Source organism: Prinia subflava, chromosome 6, assembly GCF_021018805.1.
Source record: "Prinia subflava isolate CZ2003 ecotype Zambia chromosome 6, Cam_Psub_1.2, whole genome shotgun sequence".
NCBI lineage: Eukaryota > Metazoa > Chordata > Aves > Passeriformes > Cisticolidae > Prinia > Prinia subflava.
Window position 1 is genome coordinate 10,741,950 of NC_086252.1, and position 18,108 is coordinate 10,760,057.

The following is an 18,108-nucleotide window of genomic DNA, read 5'->3' on the forward strand; positions in this document are numbered from 1 at the left end:
TTCTTAATGAGGTCATTACTGGATATTTATCTTGGTGACAACCAAATGTGCCTACTACTGCACAGTAATGATTTTTTACACATATTTCATTTTATAAAGTCAAACCTGTTAAGGCTTTACTAGCTTCATATATAATAAAGTGCTTCCACATTTTATGGCAAAGATAAAACATTGATTAAGGTCCTGATTTTGCTAGGCATGGAATGTACTCAATTCTTAGTCCTCTTCACAGATGACACCTTTTACATCCAAGCTTTCATTTTTCACCTCTTGAAAATTATCCTCAAGTGTGACTTAAGTCAGTCACGTGAAGTACAGTTTTGACCATCAGATAAAGTTTAAATTGTCAAGGAAGGATGCATTTAATTGAGCATGAGAGTCCATACCATATCTGAATAGATATCTTTTTCCTTTTTCCTCTTTGCCTTACTACAGTACCTGCAGACTACCTTACCTTTATGGAAATTGTAGGTTCATTTTTTGCATTATCACACATTGAGAGATAAGGGATTAATTTATTCCCAAGGTTAGGGCAGGAATGACAAGGGCAATGAACCTACTAATTTTTATGAACTTTCAAGGACTACTGACACATTAGTGATCAGTGATTTGAAACACAGCGGAAGACTAAACAGTTTGACATTAACTCTGAATGACTGCTGCACAAGGGAGGTGGGTCTCATGGAGAGAGTTGGAGCAGACCTTGAAACAAAGCTCAGAAGCAGAGGATTTGCTTGCCTGAAAACCGGCTGCCCATTGCAGTGAGTGCGGTGGAGTCCTGGCTGCTGCTGGGCACGGAGACGGGAAACACGGCCAGTGCAGCGGCCCCAGGTTCTGCTGTGCCCACAGGGCGAGCGCCAGCCAAGCACGGCCACTGCAACTGCACAGCTCCAGCATCTTCTCCCCAAACCAGAACCTCCCTCACACCAAAATGGCAAATCATACAAGGCCTGGGGTACCACTATGGCCCAGCTGAAAAATTTTCCATACCAGAAAACTTTCAGATCTGACCATTCTCTGGGTCTTTTCTGTCCTTCAAATAGCACAAATTGCAAGATAAATCTTGATGAGCTTTGCTAGGAAAGGAGGCCTATCAAAACAAGTATTGGCACCTTCATTAACCTCCTCCAGTTATAATTTAAGAACCTGTGTATCCAATATCAGAATATATTAAAAGATTATATTAAACATATCCACCAATAAAGTGTTAGCTTCAGAGTTCTAATATGTTTGCGTCTCATCTTCCCATGTCCCACTGGCTTTACCTACACCAGTCACATCTTTAACATATCCTATTTAACACTCACCCTATAACACTTCTCCATTAATTCACACTCTTACAGAAATTGATAAATCTGTGCAGATGCAGGAGCCAAGAACTTCATAAAAATGTACAGGAGGAATTCTAATGCTATACACAATGCAAAAGTAATCCATAATCTATTTCTCACATTAAAAAAATCCATAGATGAATTTATGCAATTCCTTTTTCAATCCGGTTATCACTGACTTGGAATAACTGTTTTTCCAAGGTACTTTGTGTCATATGTTGATTTCATGATAGAAAACAGCACTAGAAATGTCTTTAAAAAATTTTAAATCAACCTCCTTCAAACACATTAAAATACAAGCTGACACAAGGCACTTTTATGGTAAAAGGGACTATTACAAATCCAGAGGTCCACACTGTTTTTCATTATCCACTGTTTGTATTTGCCATCTTCCCATCTGCTAGAACAGTCACTTCAAAAAGGCAGGGTGGTGAGAACACCACTTTCTATCCAAAGGATTATAAATGTTGTCATGCCAAAACCTCTTGCAGTGGAAAGATACTGACAACACAGCTGAAAATGTCCTCCCTGCAGCTATGTTTGTCTAGTTTTCAGGTCAGGGCTTATCTCAAAAAGTGAAAAAACCCACAATTACCTGAAAAGTTTGGATGTTCCGGCAAGACTTTTTCTGTCACAGCTTGAATTTATATATCATCCTATGAGATCCTAGATTTTGGGGGTTTTAGCAGGGACTTGATTATTTTGTTCTTAAAACAAATATTTTTTATATATTTTAATGTAATGAGTATCTTTTCAGACATCTGCTGCATGCAATGAAAAATACATAGAGAAAACACTTTCTAGCCACATCTTCTAATTTTCTGCAGTAAAGAAATGGTATTATGCTGTCCATACACTGATTTTTGAATCAAGTTCACCACCTCACAACTGAAGAGGAGAAAGTATCAAATTCAATGGTGAAAAAGGAGCTTTGTATGTGGGTCAGGACCTAGGAAGAACTGAAAGAATAAAATTGGAATGCAGCACTTGGAGGGAAGGCTTTTGAGACCCTTGATTTATTATATATATACATGTATTTTTTCAGACCACTAAGCACATTTTAGGATACAGTTGTTATATTAGACTGCCTCCACTTTTCATTATCCCACTCAAGAGGTGGCCTTTCCCTAAATATTACCAAGTAACCAGCAAATGAAATGATCAAGGCAGCTTTTTCCACCCACTATGGCCGATGACAAACAGGACAATACCAGAGTCCTGGAAGTCAAAGCCAGAGACTCTCATGGAGCCAGCTGGGGAGACTCTTCCACACAGAAACTCAAGCCTGTGGTTTGCAGACCTTAGCAGCAGCAAGAATGAGGAGTAACCAAAAATTAATAGTTTTATGCCTAGCAACTAGTCAACAGACATGAACAGTACTGCTCGTGTTTTAAAGTACAGAAATAGAAAGAACAGAACAGAATGAGAAAATAATCAAGTGAATAATCAGAACTTTCTGGAAGATAATGAAGATACTACTTTGTATGTTTTCTATAATGCAAACCAAATAAATATTCTAGAAATAAAGTATGTTAACATTTTATAATCTCTTTGTCTAATGCAAGCCTCTATTTTAAGTGTACTAAAGGCAGTTTATGCCAAAGCTTATTTCTTTTTAATCCTGTCTGACCTGAAAAGGAGAAGCTCCAAACTCCATTACCCTAGGAAGCTTAGTATAAACCCAGAGCCTATCTAAATTGCCCTATATAACTTCACACTGGGGGTGGGGAGGGCTAGTTTCTTTTTAGGTTTTTTTGTTTTATAATGCTATTTTGGATCCTTGATGTAGATATAACAAAAAGCCAAGCAGCCTCTGTGAAGCAGCTAATGGAAACAAATACAATGACCTTTGATAGCCAGCATTTCAAATGTGCTAAGGATCTCTAGAATGAGGGCATGCATCTCATAAATAGGACTCTGTAAATTAGGACAAAAATAGACCAACCTGAGCAATTTGGCCATGGGAGATAATCTATTTTATCCAGAAACAGGGTTTGCTTCTCTCTGCTGACTTTTTATTCCTTAATTTGTACTTCCTTTTCCTGTTTTCTTTTAATACAAGACTTCATGACAACCGATAACATTCATCAAGATGCAACTTCCCTCAGCATTCCACGGGCAGCAGAGAGTCCACCTGCTCATCTTTATGAGCAGCTCTCACTTTCCAAGGAAGTCCTGGAAGCCTGTTGCTATAACTCAGTAGCAAGAAAACTGGGATCTCATAGTTCCTTCAAACCAAATATCCATTGATCTCCTTTGATTCCAAATGGGGCTGATATTTGGCACAGCTTTACTCATTACAGGATTCCAGAGCTTGACCACTCTTGCCATAGCAAGATGCAGATTCCCCATAAATAGAGGAAATTAAAAACAACCTCCAGCATAGTAAATACTGCGTGTAACAATAATAATTTTTAAAACAGGCAAACGCAAAGTAAAAGCTGGGTGGCTTCTGAACAAGAAAACCTTCTGGGTCTAAGAGGATGTCAAATTCTGCACTCTTCTACAACTTCAAAAGATGGTGGTTTTCAGTGTAAATCCTAATTAAAAACTGAGAATTTTTGAGAAGAGGATTTCTTCCATCCTTCTTGTTAGGAGAGAAAGACTGAAAATTTACCTCTACTTCTCAAAGTAAGCACAGGCCCAGTATCTCTATTAAAAAGCCCTCTCTTCAAATTTCATCATGCCTTGTCACTCTCAAGTGACAATCCTCATTATCAGTCCCGAAGAAAAAATGACAAGTCCATTCTAGGCAGAGCTTAAAGCTGAATCCAAAATGATAAACCTGTGTTTCAGATTTGACAATTTCACATTTCATGCAGCACTGCCCGATTTACCCAAAGAGAGCAGACAACATTTCTGCCTTGCACGCAGCCTCAGTGGGACACCCCTCTGTGCTTCCACAGCTGGGCTGTCTGCAATCCCACACTGCTCGCCTCTGCACACAGAAAGCTGCTTCAACAAAACTGGATGGACAAGACTGTTCCAGAAGTGCTGTCCAGAAGGCACTTTTAAAAGTTCAGCCAGTACAAATCCAGAAATAGCTAGGAAAAAGGATGTTTGCCTTCACAGAATACATCGTCTCCCTCACATACACTTTTCTTCTGGTAATCCTTAGGAAAACACTGGGAAAGAAAAAGAACATGCACACAAAGCAGTCCCTCAGCAAAAAAACAGGCCATGTTTTAACATGCACATTGATGAAACTGAGGAAGATCCAAGTATGGTACAAGTGAGCAAACTCACATTTATATCTAAAAACACTCTCTAAAATACAAAATTCTAGAAAAACTGAGCATAAATTTAGCTATGTAGATTTTTTCAGTTGGGTTCAATTCCTTGCACTTAAAAATGAAAGACTGAAAGTTTCTCTACAGGAGTATCCTGTGAACTAATGTCTCATAAAATACAGTCTTTTCTACAAAGTATTTGTACATTTATGACTTCCTTCCTTTTTCTTTTAATAAAATAACCAGAAGTCCCCCCCAAAATATTCACATGCACTTAAAAAAAATTTTAAAAATCAGTCTTTCAGAATAAGGTTATTCTGTGTTTCTCCTCTTGGGCTTTTCTCATTTTAAAAAAAGGCAACATATGTTTTCATAACCGTTTAGCGGGCCAAACACTTCACTGAAGTTGTACTGCACTAGGAAAAGCTCCACCTGCTGTTTCCTAGTGAAAGCCAATCATGGCCTGCACAGCACTAACAGGAGAGGCAGTGACTCTGATCGGTGACAGTCTTGTGACCCAGTCCGTGTCTGGGTGAATGTGTGCAGTTCGTTCTGCCCAGCCCCTTAGAAAGAAACTTCTAGTAAGAACTTTGGTGGGATTCCTCATGAGCCACTGCAGCTCTAACCAAGCAATAAAACCACATTCAGAAGCACAGAACTGCCTTCTCATTATAGAAAACTAATGAGAACGTGCTAATTGAGTAAATTAATGAATGAACAGGCAAGATAGCTTCCAGTGTTCCACTTCTCAGTTCTTTTTATAATGGCTGTAACTCCACAAAACCTGAGCTGAAAATATACCTGGATTGCTTCAGACCTTTGCCAAATCTCTCTGTACAAATGCCTGAGCTCAGAATGATGCTCATTTTAGAATATTCACCTTCTCTTCACAGAACCAACAACCTCTTTTTCCCTCAAAACACTGATCCAGATTGCATGACAGATAATCGTACAGCCAACATTAAAAATAAATAAATAAACAAACAAAAAAACAAATAAATAAATACAGGACTGTGCTTTTGGGTTTTAAAACAAGAGCACAATATTTGCCTTTCTCTGCTCCTGGCTCCTCAAAAAATGGTGCCTCACCAGAAGACATGGCAAGCTGGCAGAGCCCCAGTGCTGCCTTGTATTAGTGACCACACACAATTCCCAGAGCCTGTGCCCAAGGGGAGACTTAAATGAAATAATTTTCGTTTTAAACAAAGACCAGCATGGAAAACCTCAAGCAACTACATTAAATTTTAATAACATGTTTGAGAATGGAGATTTTATTCTTAAAAATATTCACCAGCTAGCATGCCTCTCCTGAGAAAATAAGAAGCCTCCTCAACTTGCAAAGGACTAAGTGGAAACTGGAGGTACTTCACAAGAATTATTAAAAAGGACTGAAAATGCTGGATTATACCTGTAGAATTTAATTTACCTTAACTGTGGCTATAAAAGGTGTGCAAATTACAAGGGGTTTTTAACACTTGAAAGAGTTGACCAAAAAACATAAATCTTGAAAGAGTTGATCAATAAACTTACATCAAAGATAGGCAGGCATGCTATCATTCTTGTCTGTAGTGTATGAGTATGTCCCTACCTCTGTTGTTAAAAATGTGCAATTTCATCATTCAGAATGATGAAACCACAAGACTTAAAGGAAAGACTCTGCTCAGATCTATTTTAAATAAGTAACAAAACTCACACCACCATTCATCGATTCCAAGTGGCTATGGAGACAAAAGCTTCTGGACCTTCCACCATTTAACAAGAAAGCATTCACATACTCTAGTATTACATGGTAGGATAATGGGGGGTTTGGGGTCAAGAAGGCATCAATTTGGTGTTCCTTATAAGATTCTTACAGTGTTAACTTAGTATTGTTCCATACTTTAGAGACTCAACAGACTGAATGTAGAAATATTTTTAATTATGAAAATAAGACAAAAATCACTTTCAGCCTAGAGTAAGAACCAGTAAGAATTTCACAGAATTGCTGCTTTTTAGCTTATTGAATATCAATCCTGAAGTGCTGTGAACCATAAAAAAAGCATCAGGAAAGACTGTTATACCTTTATGCAGATGAAGCTCTGGATGTATTTAAATTAGAATGTTTCAGCTCATTTAGCAGTCTGTGCATTTTACAGCGCAGATCACACTTCAGCTGCTAATGCTGTTGGGAAGATCCATTCCTGTTTATTATGGAGACATTCATTTAGGTGGCTTTAAGGTTAGTGCATATTCACAGTTTGTTCCAGGAGAGACTGCAGCTTATGCAGCAATTCCAGTGGAGCTTTTATAGCCAGGTATGCATTGGAACAGCATGGGTTAATAATGTCCACTTTGTGAAACTGCAGTAATGTTGGAAAAAATATCAGACCGAGAAAAAAGAAAACAGCATGTACACAGAATGTAACATTAAATGATGCAGAGATGGAACATCTTGGGAAAAGGTGGCACAGCAAGTATCTCTCAAAAATTCTGCTGAGGCCAGTTTCATTGCATTACACTTAGTCCCAGCACAGATATAACTTCAGTGGTCAGAACTGTCTCCATCTGCTATAGCTGCTCTATTTCTGCTATAGCTGCTTCTGGCAGTTTGAATTGACCTTCTCCCTACCTGTGTAATTAGGACCAGAGAAGCAGCGCAATTTTGGATCAAATGAACCCATCAGTCCCCCTTAGTGAGCACTGGTTAAATTCAGTGCACTGGTTAAATTTAGTGCATGTGAAGTGACTTCTGAGAAGGCAACTAAACCCCATGTGCTGCTCCAGGTACCGGCTGTGCTCCCTTCCTGGCAGGGACATCAAGGCTGTCCTTTGGACAATTCCAAACCAGGGATGTTTGCATCCTTGATTAAAAACAACACAGAGGAAAATCACAACCCAGATAGGTTACTGATGCTCTCAGCACCAACTGACCTACTGATCCACCCCTCTGGAGTCACATCATTTGCCAGTGCACACACAACCCACAGGCCCTTGCATGCCAGCCTAGAGCTCTTTCCAGCTCCTCCTATCAAACAGCACAAAGAAACTCATACAGAAGAATCTCTGGACAGGATTTCCTTCTACAAGAATTCCTCATAAACAGAAATTTTTGCTCCTTCAAAACTGATGCTATTTCAGTTCTACAAAATCAAAGACTTATACAAATGATAAATAATGTGTTGCTTTTCACAAACGATAAGAAGTTACTTGTCCAAGATAATGTACAAGCATTGGGCTGTAAGCACATCAAGTTACATCATGAGTACGGTACTTCAAATTTTCCAGTCTGAAAGCCAGCCACCAGCAAAGGTGAAAACAAGAAAGGGTATGCATATTTATTGTTTAAGAATAATACATTTCATCTTCTAGCAGGTAATTGTGGAACCAGATCTACATTAATTAGAATCATGTTTTACATAGCTCACTGCATGGAGAAAAGCAAAGAGGCATCCAAGGCAACTCTCTGCAGTTGTACCTCAGCTTTATCTGTAGATTAATTCTGTAGTATGCCAGAACACATATCAAAAAACTAAAATATGAAGTGGCAAAATAGCAAGAAACACACAGAAATATTCCAACACAATTCTGACTTACCTATGTGATAAAGTCCTATCCAGTCAGTTGGATCTACTTCTTCCTTAATATCCCAGAAAATGATGAGGTTCTGAGACTGTCCCAAGGTGTATTCGTACATGCTGGCTGTCAGACTAGACCTGCTGTCCGAAGTCACTAGATCAGTGTCGCTGTTGGCACGCTGCAGGTTCATGTTCTCAGGCATGGTGCCCTGAGAGGCCAGGCTCTGCAGGTTCTCGGGGCTCAGCGTGTACCGCAGCTGGGGGTTGCGACGGCGCACGAAGAGCAGGTGCTCTCGGGCTGAGCTGGCCATCTCTTCTCCACTGCTGTCAATTCACGTAAAAAAGTTGTTGTTCAGAGATCTATCACAAAGAAGGAAAAAAGAAAGTTTTAACTGAGACAGGAGGTGACCCCGTCAGTTATTAAATGGAGAAGTATTAGTGCAAAAATGTTCCCACAGAAGCCTGAAACAGACCGAGTACAACCTTTTCTTCATTGCTCTATCACTGCAAAGAACTGAGTGTCTGGACATTCAAAAAACCCCATGATTCACTTACAACAAAATTCAGCGTTAGCCATAACCACAAAATAACATAAGCCAGAAAACAGCAGAAAGCAAATCGTCCAAGCCAATCTATGAAGCAAGAACAGCCACAGTAACAAAGCTAATTTAAAAGTCTGGCCTTAAGAGTGAAGTAGCCTTAAGAGCAAAGACATAATGAACTCATCTTCTACCATAAAAATCACAGCAGTGCATGATGTTTATGGTAGTTTCAACAATACTCTCTATGCACTGTTTGATCAACATAAGTGTTGAAGATCATAGTAAGGTTGGACATATTTCAGTAGAAATATTGCATCCCAGATTTATGCTACTATGAAATCATCTTGTAAGGATTTCATCTTATAAGGTACAAAGTTATGCTTTCTGAGGTTCTCTATACCATACAGAAACACTTCAAACCATTGACTGAGGTACTTTATACTACAGATGTATATCCAATTAGTCCATTCATCTGTGCAGCCATATTTTTTGTTGTTCTTCTCCATCCATTAGAAAACAGAGGCCTTAGAAATTCAAGGCAATTCAAGAAATTCAGCGAAGGAGTTATCATTGACTGTTTTCCTCCAGCCGTGAGCAGAAACTTCCCTGTAAGTGTCTTCCCTGAAAGCCCCATGCCAATATCATCACATCATACATTCAGAATCAGAATTTGCATTTCCTTATCCATAGCTTCTAAATTATTGTCATTTGAAAATAAGCCCACACATTACTCACAACTTGTGATAAGTTATAACTCATCTTCAATTTTCTTTTCAATAATATTTCCAAGTAGGGACTCTTCAAGCATACCAAAAATTTTTCTGCTGCTTTTTGGCTTTTCTTAAATGGGAGGTGTTTTGAAACACTAAGAGCTAACAAAGGGGGAAAATAAAGTTCAACTTATCCAATTGTGTGCAGTATATCATATACTGTATGAGATTCAGCATCAAATAATGCAGAAAAGGAAGGAAACAGAAATTCAGTCCAATAACTCTACATATACAGAAGTGACATAGAGACGATCACATTTACTTCACAAAGTACATGACACAGTCTTTCCTGACATGAGGAATATTTTGGCTGCATAACATTTTATTTCTGGTGCTGGACATCAGCAGGGTTCACTGCCTCCTGTCTGCCTCTGACATCCGGGTCAGTGACAAAAGGGAAACTTTGGTTAAAAGGGCCTTTTTAAATCAGTCAGGGGAGTTAGTGACTTGTTTCTGTGTGCAAAGTTTCATTCACTAGATCTGGAAATCCCAGGGTCATTTGAGACCAGAAAGGCTGGTAAGAAACAGCTGCCACCTTCCCTAGCCAGTGAAACACACAGGGTTCAGCCCTGTGATGTGACTGCACACACTACATGTGAGTGTTAAATGCCACACTGATAGAGTTCTACCCCTAGTCAGGAAGTCTTGATTTGCTCCTGAGGCTGCCCACCACAGCAAGCAGCTCATGCTCCTGCCTGGGAACCACAGCCCTCAGCACCAGGATCAGGCAGTACTAATTAACAGACTGACAGCTATTAAGTTTATTTTCTTCTGTCCCACAGCCACAGGTTTACGTATTTTTGAACTACTGCATGCAGTGATTTTATGGCAGTAAAATCACTGCAAAATAAATGTTGTGCAGGTGGACTACAGGTTAAAGACAAAGTTTTAATAGAAGGGATGAAGAAATTTCCTTCCGCTGTAGAGACTTACACTGTATCCAGGGCAGCACTGGCATTTGTTGGAACATATTGAAAAATTTATATGTGGCAGATGGACGAACTCATCTATGGTTAAGGACACATGAGAATTAACTTGTACTAGCCAGGAATATGCTACAGTTTGAGAGATTAAAATAGCCCAAGGAAAACATTAACTCCTTTGCAAGAGTCTGTTTTCTTAAGTCCTAATGGTTATCACTCTGGTGAAACACATTAGTTTCTGAAAGTAAACCACAAATCTAAATGCTGAGTAACTTGTTGGATCCTATTAATAATTCCAAGTGTGATCTAAGCAAAACAAATAAAGCAACTCAAATCGATTTGCAACCAACAAGTTAAACTCACATGTAAATGAGCTCCTATTGCGGGTAAAAAAAATCCTCCAAAAATTCAGGACTCATAAGCTTTTACAGCATCCTCTAAATCATTAAGAGGTTGTAAATGGGCCCTCAAAGGGGCCCTCATGTCAGATAGTACTGTGCTATGTAGTATCCCACAGTGAGATTGAGTATATTTGTAAAGAGAGAAATATGACACTCATGTTGTAAAAAGGGAAAAGATGATTGCCATAAAACCCAAATCATAAGAAGCGATAGAAGAGCAAAAAGAACCACTACTTCAATTATTTGCAACCCAGAAAAGAGATTAAAACCTTACACAGTACCTTCCTGCCTACAAAAGAAATTAGTTCATTGGGTTAACAATTCCTGACGTCTGTCACTAATAACATAACTAACAGAACATAACCACATACATCCTACCATAGGCTGAAAATAAGAATTATCCTCCCACCTTCAGTTCCTGCTAAGCACCACTGAAACAGCATTTGCACCCAGACTGTGCTGTAAAGACAGTGCCCAGGATTAGCTGTGTGCCCCCTCCCTGCCATGAAGGTTCAGCTCATGAGGCTGAACGCGATCAGAGCAGTGATATCAGTGAGTATCACACCGAGCTGGTCAGGCATATTGTTTCGTGAAGCAAACTGAATTGTTCATCCTGAATTAAAAGCATACGAAAATATAGGAGTTCAGGAAATCAGCAGATACTTAACTTTAACAAACTGTTTCAGTTGAAAAGTGAAACCTGTATCAAAGCTGCTTATCCATATCACAGCATTTTCTTCAGTACTTGACAAGAAGCTTAGGGAGAACTAGAACTGATTTCGTCTTAATCTTTAAGTGGCCCAAGTTCAGGATTATGTCTATCTAAATATACTCCCCAATTACTAATCACAGAGGGACTAGAACTAGGAAATAGTTCCACTTAATACACAAAATACACATAGCAAAAATCCTCTTGCCCAACCTTCTTCACTAAAGGAGACTGAAAAGAAGCGTCAGGCCATTTCATACAGTCAAATATTCAACAGTTTAAAAATACATGAATGGAAGTCCGAGAGCTCCAGCACAGGAATCTCCAAAAAAATCCTACCCCACCATGCAAAACAAACCAGAGTTCGCTGCTGCCCTGTTTATCTTACTCCTACCAGTGATTCATTTCTTGTTTATGTAGTGCTCTTTGATGTGGCTGCCGGGTGCTGCTCGCAGCCTCTTCCCACAGCACTTAGAGTAAAGCAGCTCGGCGGGGCTGGCTTCGGGAGGGGCTGGCCCCGAGCAGGGCTGGCCCCGAGCGCTGACCCGGCACCCGCGGGACACGGCCTGTGCTCGGAGCCGGGGCTCGGGGTGCTGCTGGGGGAGCGCTCATTAACCCATCGAAGCGCTCATTAACCCATCGAAGTGCTCATTAGTGCCGGGCACTGCCTTCGGGCCTCGCGCTGCAGCCTCGCAGAGGAGCGAGGGCACTGCAAGGCGAGGCTCCCTGCCCTTGGAGTGCTCCACAGAGCTGGCTCTGCTGCTGGGTGACAGACGGGCAGGAGAAGGTGTCTTGTCCGACTGACACCCGAATGTCCCCCATTCACGGGATCACTGAATCGCTTAGGTTTAAAAGACCTTTACCAACATCCAGCCCAACCATTAACCTAACACGGTTTCACCACTGTCAATGTCTGACAACTCTGCTGAAGAAATTTTCCCTGATGTTCAATGTCAACCTCCCCAGGGCAGCTTGAGGCAGTTTCCTCTGGTCCTGTTACCTGGGAAAACAGACTGACACCCATGTACTTCCAAAAGTTGTAGAGAGCCATGAGGTTCCCCTTGAGCCTCTTTACTCAAGGCTAAACACCCCAGCTCTCTCAGGCGCTCCTCACAGGATCCTCACCAGCTCCCTCGTTCTCCTTTGGACACATTCACATCACACTTGGTGTATCTCTCAAATGCCTCTCCCATGCTGAGATAAGCAATCCCCATAATTATATAGGCTGAAGAACACATTAAGAATACGAAGAACAGAAAACATGCTGGTTTTCCAATTATACACTGTGTGACACTACTTTGTTCAGTACAAAGATTTATAAATGCTACAATATAAGGTTCAAACTGACCATCTGTCTGAGCTCATAGTGGCTGAGAAAATGCTTCTTGAATAAATTTAGAACTTGGAGATCCTTCTCTGCACAGAACTCAAAAATAGCATATTTTCTGGGACAAGGTGGGACTCTCCAGTGCCTGTACTGGCTTCAAACCCGCTAGAAACTCTGGCAAAAGAAGAATAGTGAGAATTCACCGTCGGCTGCAAAACCTGCCAATGCAGCTGGGTAATGGTTAACCATGATTAACCACTGTGCACTTACCCTGCCTCAGCACTAAAGGGCTTTTCTCTCCTCGAGAGCTGCGGTGCACCTCTGCCAGCAGGACAGATAGGCTGCTCTCAGTAAAACCCACCAGCTACTTACTCAGCATCATCATCAGGAGCTGGCTTGGCCTGAGACAAAGGGATTAACGGAATAGCTCTTTAACTCAGTGGCTTCCTTTCAGGCCTGTATTCTGCTATTTCAGGTAGCAGATTTGGTCTATGAAAAAGAAGAATAAAATAAAATAAAACCACTCTCAACAAAATAATAAAATCAGATAAAGCTGGCACGAGGCATCCTTTCCTGTGAAGTCAAAAATGAGAGAAAAGCTTCATCCTTCTGCCCAGATGTCCTTTTCTTGTTATTCCTGCTGGAATCTTTCCATGAATTTCTACTCATCAAGTTTTCTGCAATCCACATAATGGAATTTCTCTCAGAAGGTATTTCACTGATTAGCAGGATTTTTCTCCATTAGCTAACATTCTGTCAGATCCAAGTTAAGCTAACACATTTGGATGCTTCCTATTCAATCACCAAGATAAAGATGAATATAAAAGCTGTCAGAGTATTCAAGAACCAAGAAAAATAGAGATCCCAAAGAACTGATTTTTCTCCACTGATTAACAAGGAGAGGGTAATAAAGCCTTTTCACTTACATGACCATGGCTATATCCTAAGTCTTTAGGATGATTTAGTTCATTAGTTAATAAACTTGCATCACATAGTGGAAATTTAATCTTATTCCAGCAGATCATGAAAATAAATATTTCAAAAATATAACAACCATCATATTACATAACTGCACAGTTCTGGGCATCAACAGCAGGCAGAAAGTGATGAGATCCTTCAGCTAAAATATAGTCCTAACTGTTCAGTATTGCTACCTAGAATGCCTGAGTGCTCAATAAGCCTGCATGTTTTAAATAATTATTTATGCAGGTAGATGATACAAACAAGTCCAGGAATGGCTATCTTGGAGGCAAAAAGCGATCATTCCAAACCTAGAGAGTTTATGATCTGATGAAAATCAAAATGGAGATGTCATATATTGGAAAAATCAAATCTTTACACTTCTGACGCAATTTTTCTTTTTAGTTACAAGGATACTCAGAATATATCAGAAAGATTAAAAGGGAAAGAAGTCGTCTCTCTTTTTTCTTCTCTTTTACACATTTAACAGTAAATTTGTATTCACAGTTTTTCCCTGAACAGCCAGTTCTGGATATTACTTTTATTTGGGGAGCTCTTGAAAGATATTAAAAATTATAGGAAGCTACCATCATAGTTGACACAGGACTTTGTCTTAAGCTGAAAGACTTAAATGTTCTTTAATAGCTCTCTTTTTAAATGGAATAAAATTTAAAGTTGCTTTAATTTAGCTTTTAAATGGATAGTAACTGTCTTGAAATATAATTTGTTCTTTCCAGAAGCACAGAGACAAGTTAAATTCAGAAAACTTATTTTTCTGCTGATCTGCTTACTTCAACAAAGCCTCCCAGACTTTCATAACAGGACAATTACTGGATATTCTTAGAAGTGGCTTAGCCTGAAGTAATGATGATGAAAGAACTTTAATAAATTTCCCAGGTTTCAGAAACAAACCTATATGTGCACGACCTTTTAACCAGATTTCCTTTTTAATCAAGAAAATTGCCAAGAAGGTCAACTTAAGCACCTTGAAAGCCACAGCACTTTTTAGATTTTCTCCCAAGAGAGCTGTTTTGACTTTTCCATACAAAGTATCCCCCCAGGAGTGCCAGACTAAATGACGTGGCTGACGCTGTGCTGGCTGTGCCAGGTAGCTGGCCTCCTTAGGGGAAGAGGCAGAGGTCTTCCAAAAAATCATTCAGAGGACCAAAACCACTCTTCCTCGATCTGTGGAAGAAGCTGCAGTTACTTGAGACTGAGAAAAAGAGGACAGAATTTTGTTGGGATGTCCTTTTGCCTTGTTGCCCTGCTCTGAGCCACGCAGGGAGTAAACTGTGCTGAGAAAACTCTGCTTCAGTCGGCTAACTCATCCTCTGAACTCATTGCTGGGAAATCACAACCAGCAACTTCTGGAAACTGGACTCAGACGTTTTAAGGTAAAGCTAAAAATTACTGCACTGTAATTTGACAAGGATGTTATTGTTCAGGAGAGGGAGGAAAAAAGGAAAGAACGTGCGCATGCATCTCAAACCTGGTGACTCAGCTCAGATGTTAAACATCAGCTCAGATTACAAAGCCACCATATAATTTAGACTGGCTGAAAATCTACCCTAAGGGAAAAAACATATAGTTCAGCATAACCATATACTTTAAGAAAACAGTCCATTCATTATTTGGCCAGATAATGGCTCGGCTATCTCAGAGTGTAAGAGAATATCTGTTTTCAATAGATTTTCATACAGTTCATTTGTAACGTGAGTCCTATACACTTTTGTATCTATCTGGAAACAAATGTCACTCTCATAAGACCTTAGCTGCTTGAGTAAGGCTTCCATCTTCTCCCCAATAATGGCAACTTCCTTATACCAGGCAGAAGTTCTTGCTGAACCCTGTTATCAAGGCCAGCAGCCTGAAGAGTTGTGCGTAATTGTGACAGGTCCACACACCCTGCCCAGCAGCCCACCAGGCACTGGGCTTTCAGTACAACTTACTGCACTAATCACCAGGCAAAAGCTTCAGCATGGAGCGAGCTGGTATACAGCACACGAGCCACTGTTCAAAAAAGTGAACAGTCGTAAAAATGTGCCCAGAGACCAGTGCACGCATCCACACACATATGCACAGCCTGGCATCCTCCAGTTATACCAGTTCTAGAGGGCACTCACTGATGTACTTTGTTGGCAAGGAAGACAAATGTCCACTGTCCCCACAATACTGTCACCACAGCTCAGGTGGAATAAGAAGCCCTAAAACATTTTAAGCTAACTCAGCCACATGAACTGTGGAGTTGAACACTGAGAGCCTGGATAACCTGTCTGGAATTGTATGGAAGGGATTACAGAGGGTTCATCTAATCCCTTCTGCTGCAGCTGCCAGGCTGTGAGATCCATCTGGCCTGCAGATGTATCTTAGTATTGCTCTGCAGACGTACGGGAGGGTGTCCATTGCCTAAAATCCATCAAATCCATACAATCCATTGAAAATACAGCCCCCTTCAAGTGTCTATACTAGAAAGACAGAATATAATCTCTATGAGAAACTACTTTGTCACAGGATGGGAAAATTAGAATAATTCTGTGAGTAAGCTATAATATATGCTCTTACTTACATATGTGAAAGCCTGTGGGAACCTATAATTTACAAAGAAAAAAAAAAAGAAAAAGAAGAAAAAAAAAAGGTAATGCATTCAACTCTCTCGAAATCCCTCCTGTCTTTAGGACTTCCAGAACATCAGCAGCAGTAGCCCAGAGTTATCCAATTATAAGTTTTCTCCCAAGGTTTTTTCACAAGGGACAGTAAAGACCAAAATACAGAACTTCTACAGAAGAGAAAAACTTAGCATTTGCCTGTTCAGGGAAGGAAATAAACATGGAACCAGAAGAAAGAGTGCAATGCCAAAAAGCTTGACAAACAGAAAAGAAAATATGTATTCCTTCGAAAAAAGAAATCTGCCAGGCCAAAAAAGGCACAATTCAACAGGGCATTTATAAAAATAATGCACTTGACAGAAGAACTAGTACAATTATTTATTTACTGCTTACTATGAGAGTAGTTCTACAGTTTCATTCCAAGTCTCTGCATTACAAGTTCTCTGGTACCCAAGCAGAAATTATTCAATGAGTGTCACATCCATGAATGACAGCTGTATTTTAGTGATACTTAACAGAGACTGATTTAAGCATTTATTTGGCAGTTATTAAAACCTGGTGTATGTATATTTAGATATGTAATAAGCATTTCTATAAATTCATTTTAATTCCGTTTGTAACTGGAAATCCATTCTATGCTGATGAAAATCCTTGGAACATACAATGAATAAGAATGAGCATTCATTGTTCCACCTATGGAAGCCCAAACCCAATACAGTCATTCCCACTTCCAAGCCTGTTTGAGCTCAATTTTCCACCACATAAAATTGATTTCACCCACTGAAATGGTACCAAACCACCACAGACCAGGTACATCTCTCACACTGAGAGATTCCCATATTATCAGGGAACACAGGAATGCTGTTTCTCACACAGCAGCACACATTTCAATTCATGATGCTATTTATTCAGTTTTGTCACAAAAGGGTTTTACCAACTTGAAAAAGGGCATTTCTTTGCGCAAAACATGTATCAACTGGCTCCAAATTCAAGAATTCTGTTACTGAAATATGTTGGTAGACTAAAAGTAGACTAAAAAAGAGCACCCACCAGTCCACAGCAAAGCAATTTCCCTGATTCTCCATTTTTTCAATATCCAGCCTGGTAAAACTGATCATAATGTGGGTGTGGAAGATGTTTAAAAAAGACTCAATTGGTCTCCGCAAAGAACAAAGGAAAATTAAAAACAAAACCAACCCAAAGCTTTGTGTACCTAAGTCTTATAAATAAACTGTAGATACAATCAGTAGATGAGGAAAACAGGAAACAATTATTTTTAAGAACTGACGAATTTTGCTGGAGTGAATTTAACTGCTTGTATCAATGTGAATTTCCATCCTTCTGGCCTCTTTTACCCTTTTGATATTTCAGTTTAGATCATTTTGCCAGTTATAATCCTCCCCCCACAAAGCTTGCATTTCCATAAAGATTCGAGACGACTCTTTGACTGAATTAATACATGAGAACATTTCTGCTTGTCTTCAATTTAATGGAGCTTTTTGAATGAATGAAACTTTACTAAGCAAACATCTACCACAGAGGAGAAGAACTGATGGTCATGCCAGCTCAAAGGCAATGGCTTTTGTCTGCTGACTGTCCCAAGTATGTTCTTTAGGAAGAGGTGCCATTATGAAAAACATGTCAATATTATGTTTCTCATATATACATTTTTGAGTTCAACTTAAGGTGTCCAGTGTATTAATTTAGAAATATTGCAGAGAATCAAATAGCCATTAATGCAAACTTTGCAGAAAC

General features: G+C 39.7%; 1 protein-coding gene across 1 annotated transcript in view; it reads right to left on the reverse strand.

Annotated features, from left to right (window-relative positions):
- The window catches only part of HECW2 (HECT, C2 and WW domain containing E3 ubiquitin protein ligase 2), a 144,484-nt gene that overhangs the window by 89,367 nt on the left and 37,009 nt on the right, over nucleotides 1–18,108 (reverse strand). The window contains exon 2 of the mRNA XM_063400203.1: nucleotides 8,135–8,475. Coding sequence (XP_063256273.1) covers nucleotides 8,135–8,426 — 292 coding nt within the window. The 5' untranslated portion in view covers nucleotides 8,427–8,475. The remainder of the gene's footprint in view (nucleotides 1–8,134; nucleotides 8,476–18,108) is intronic.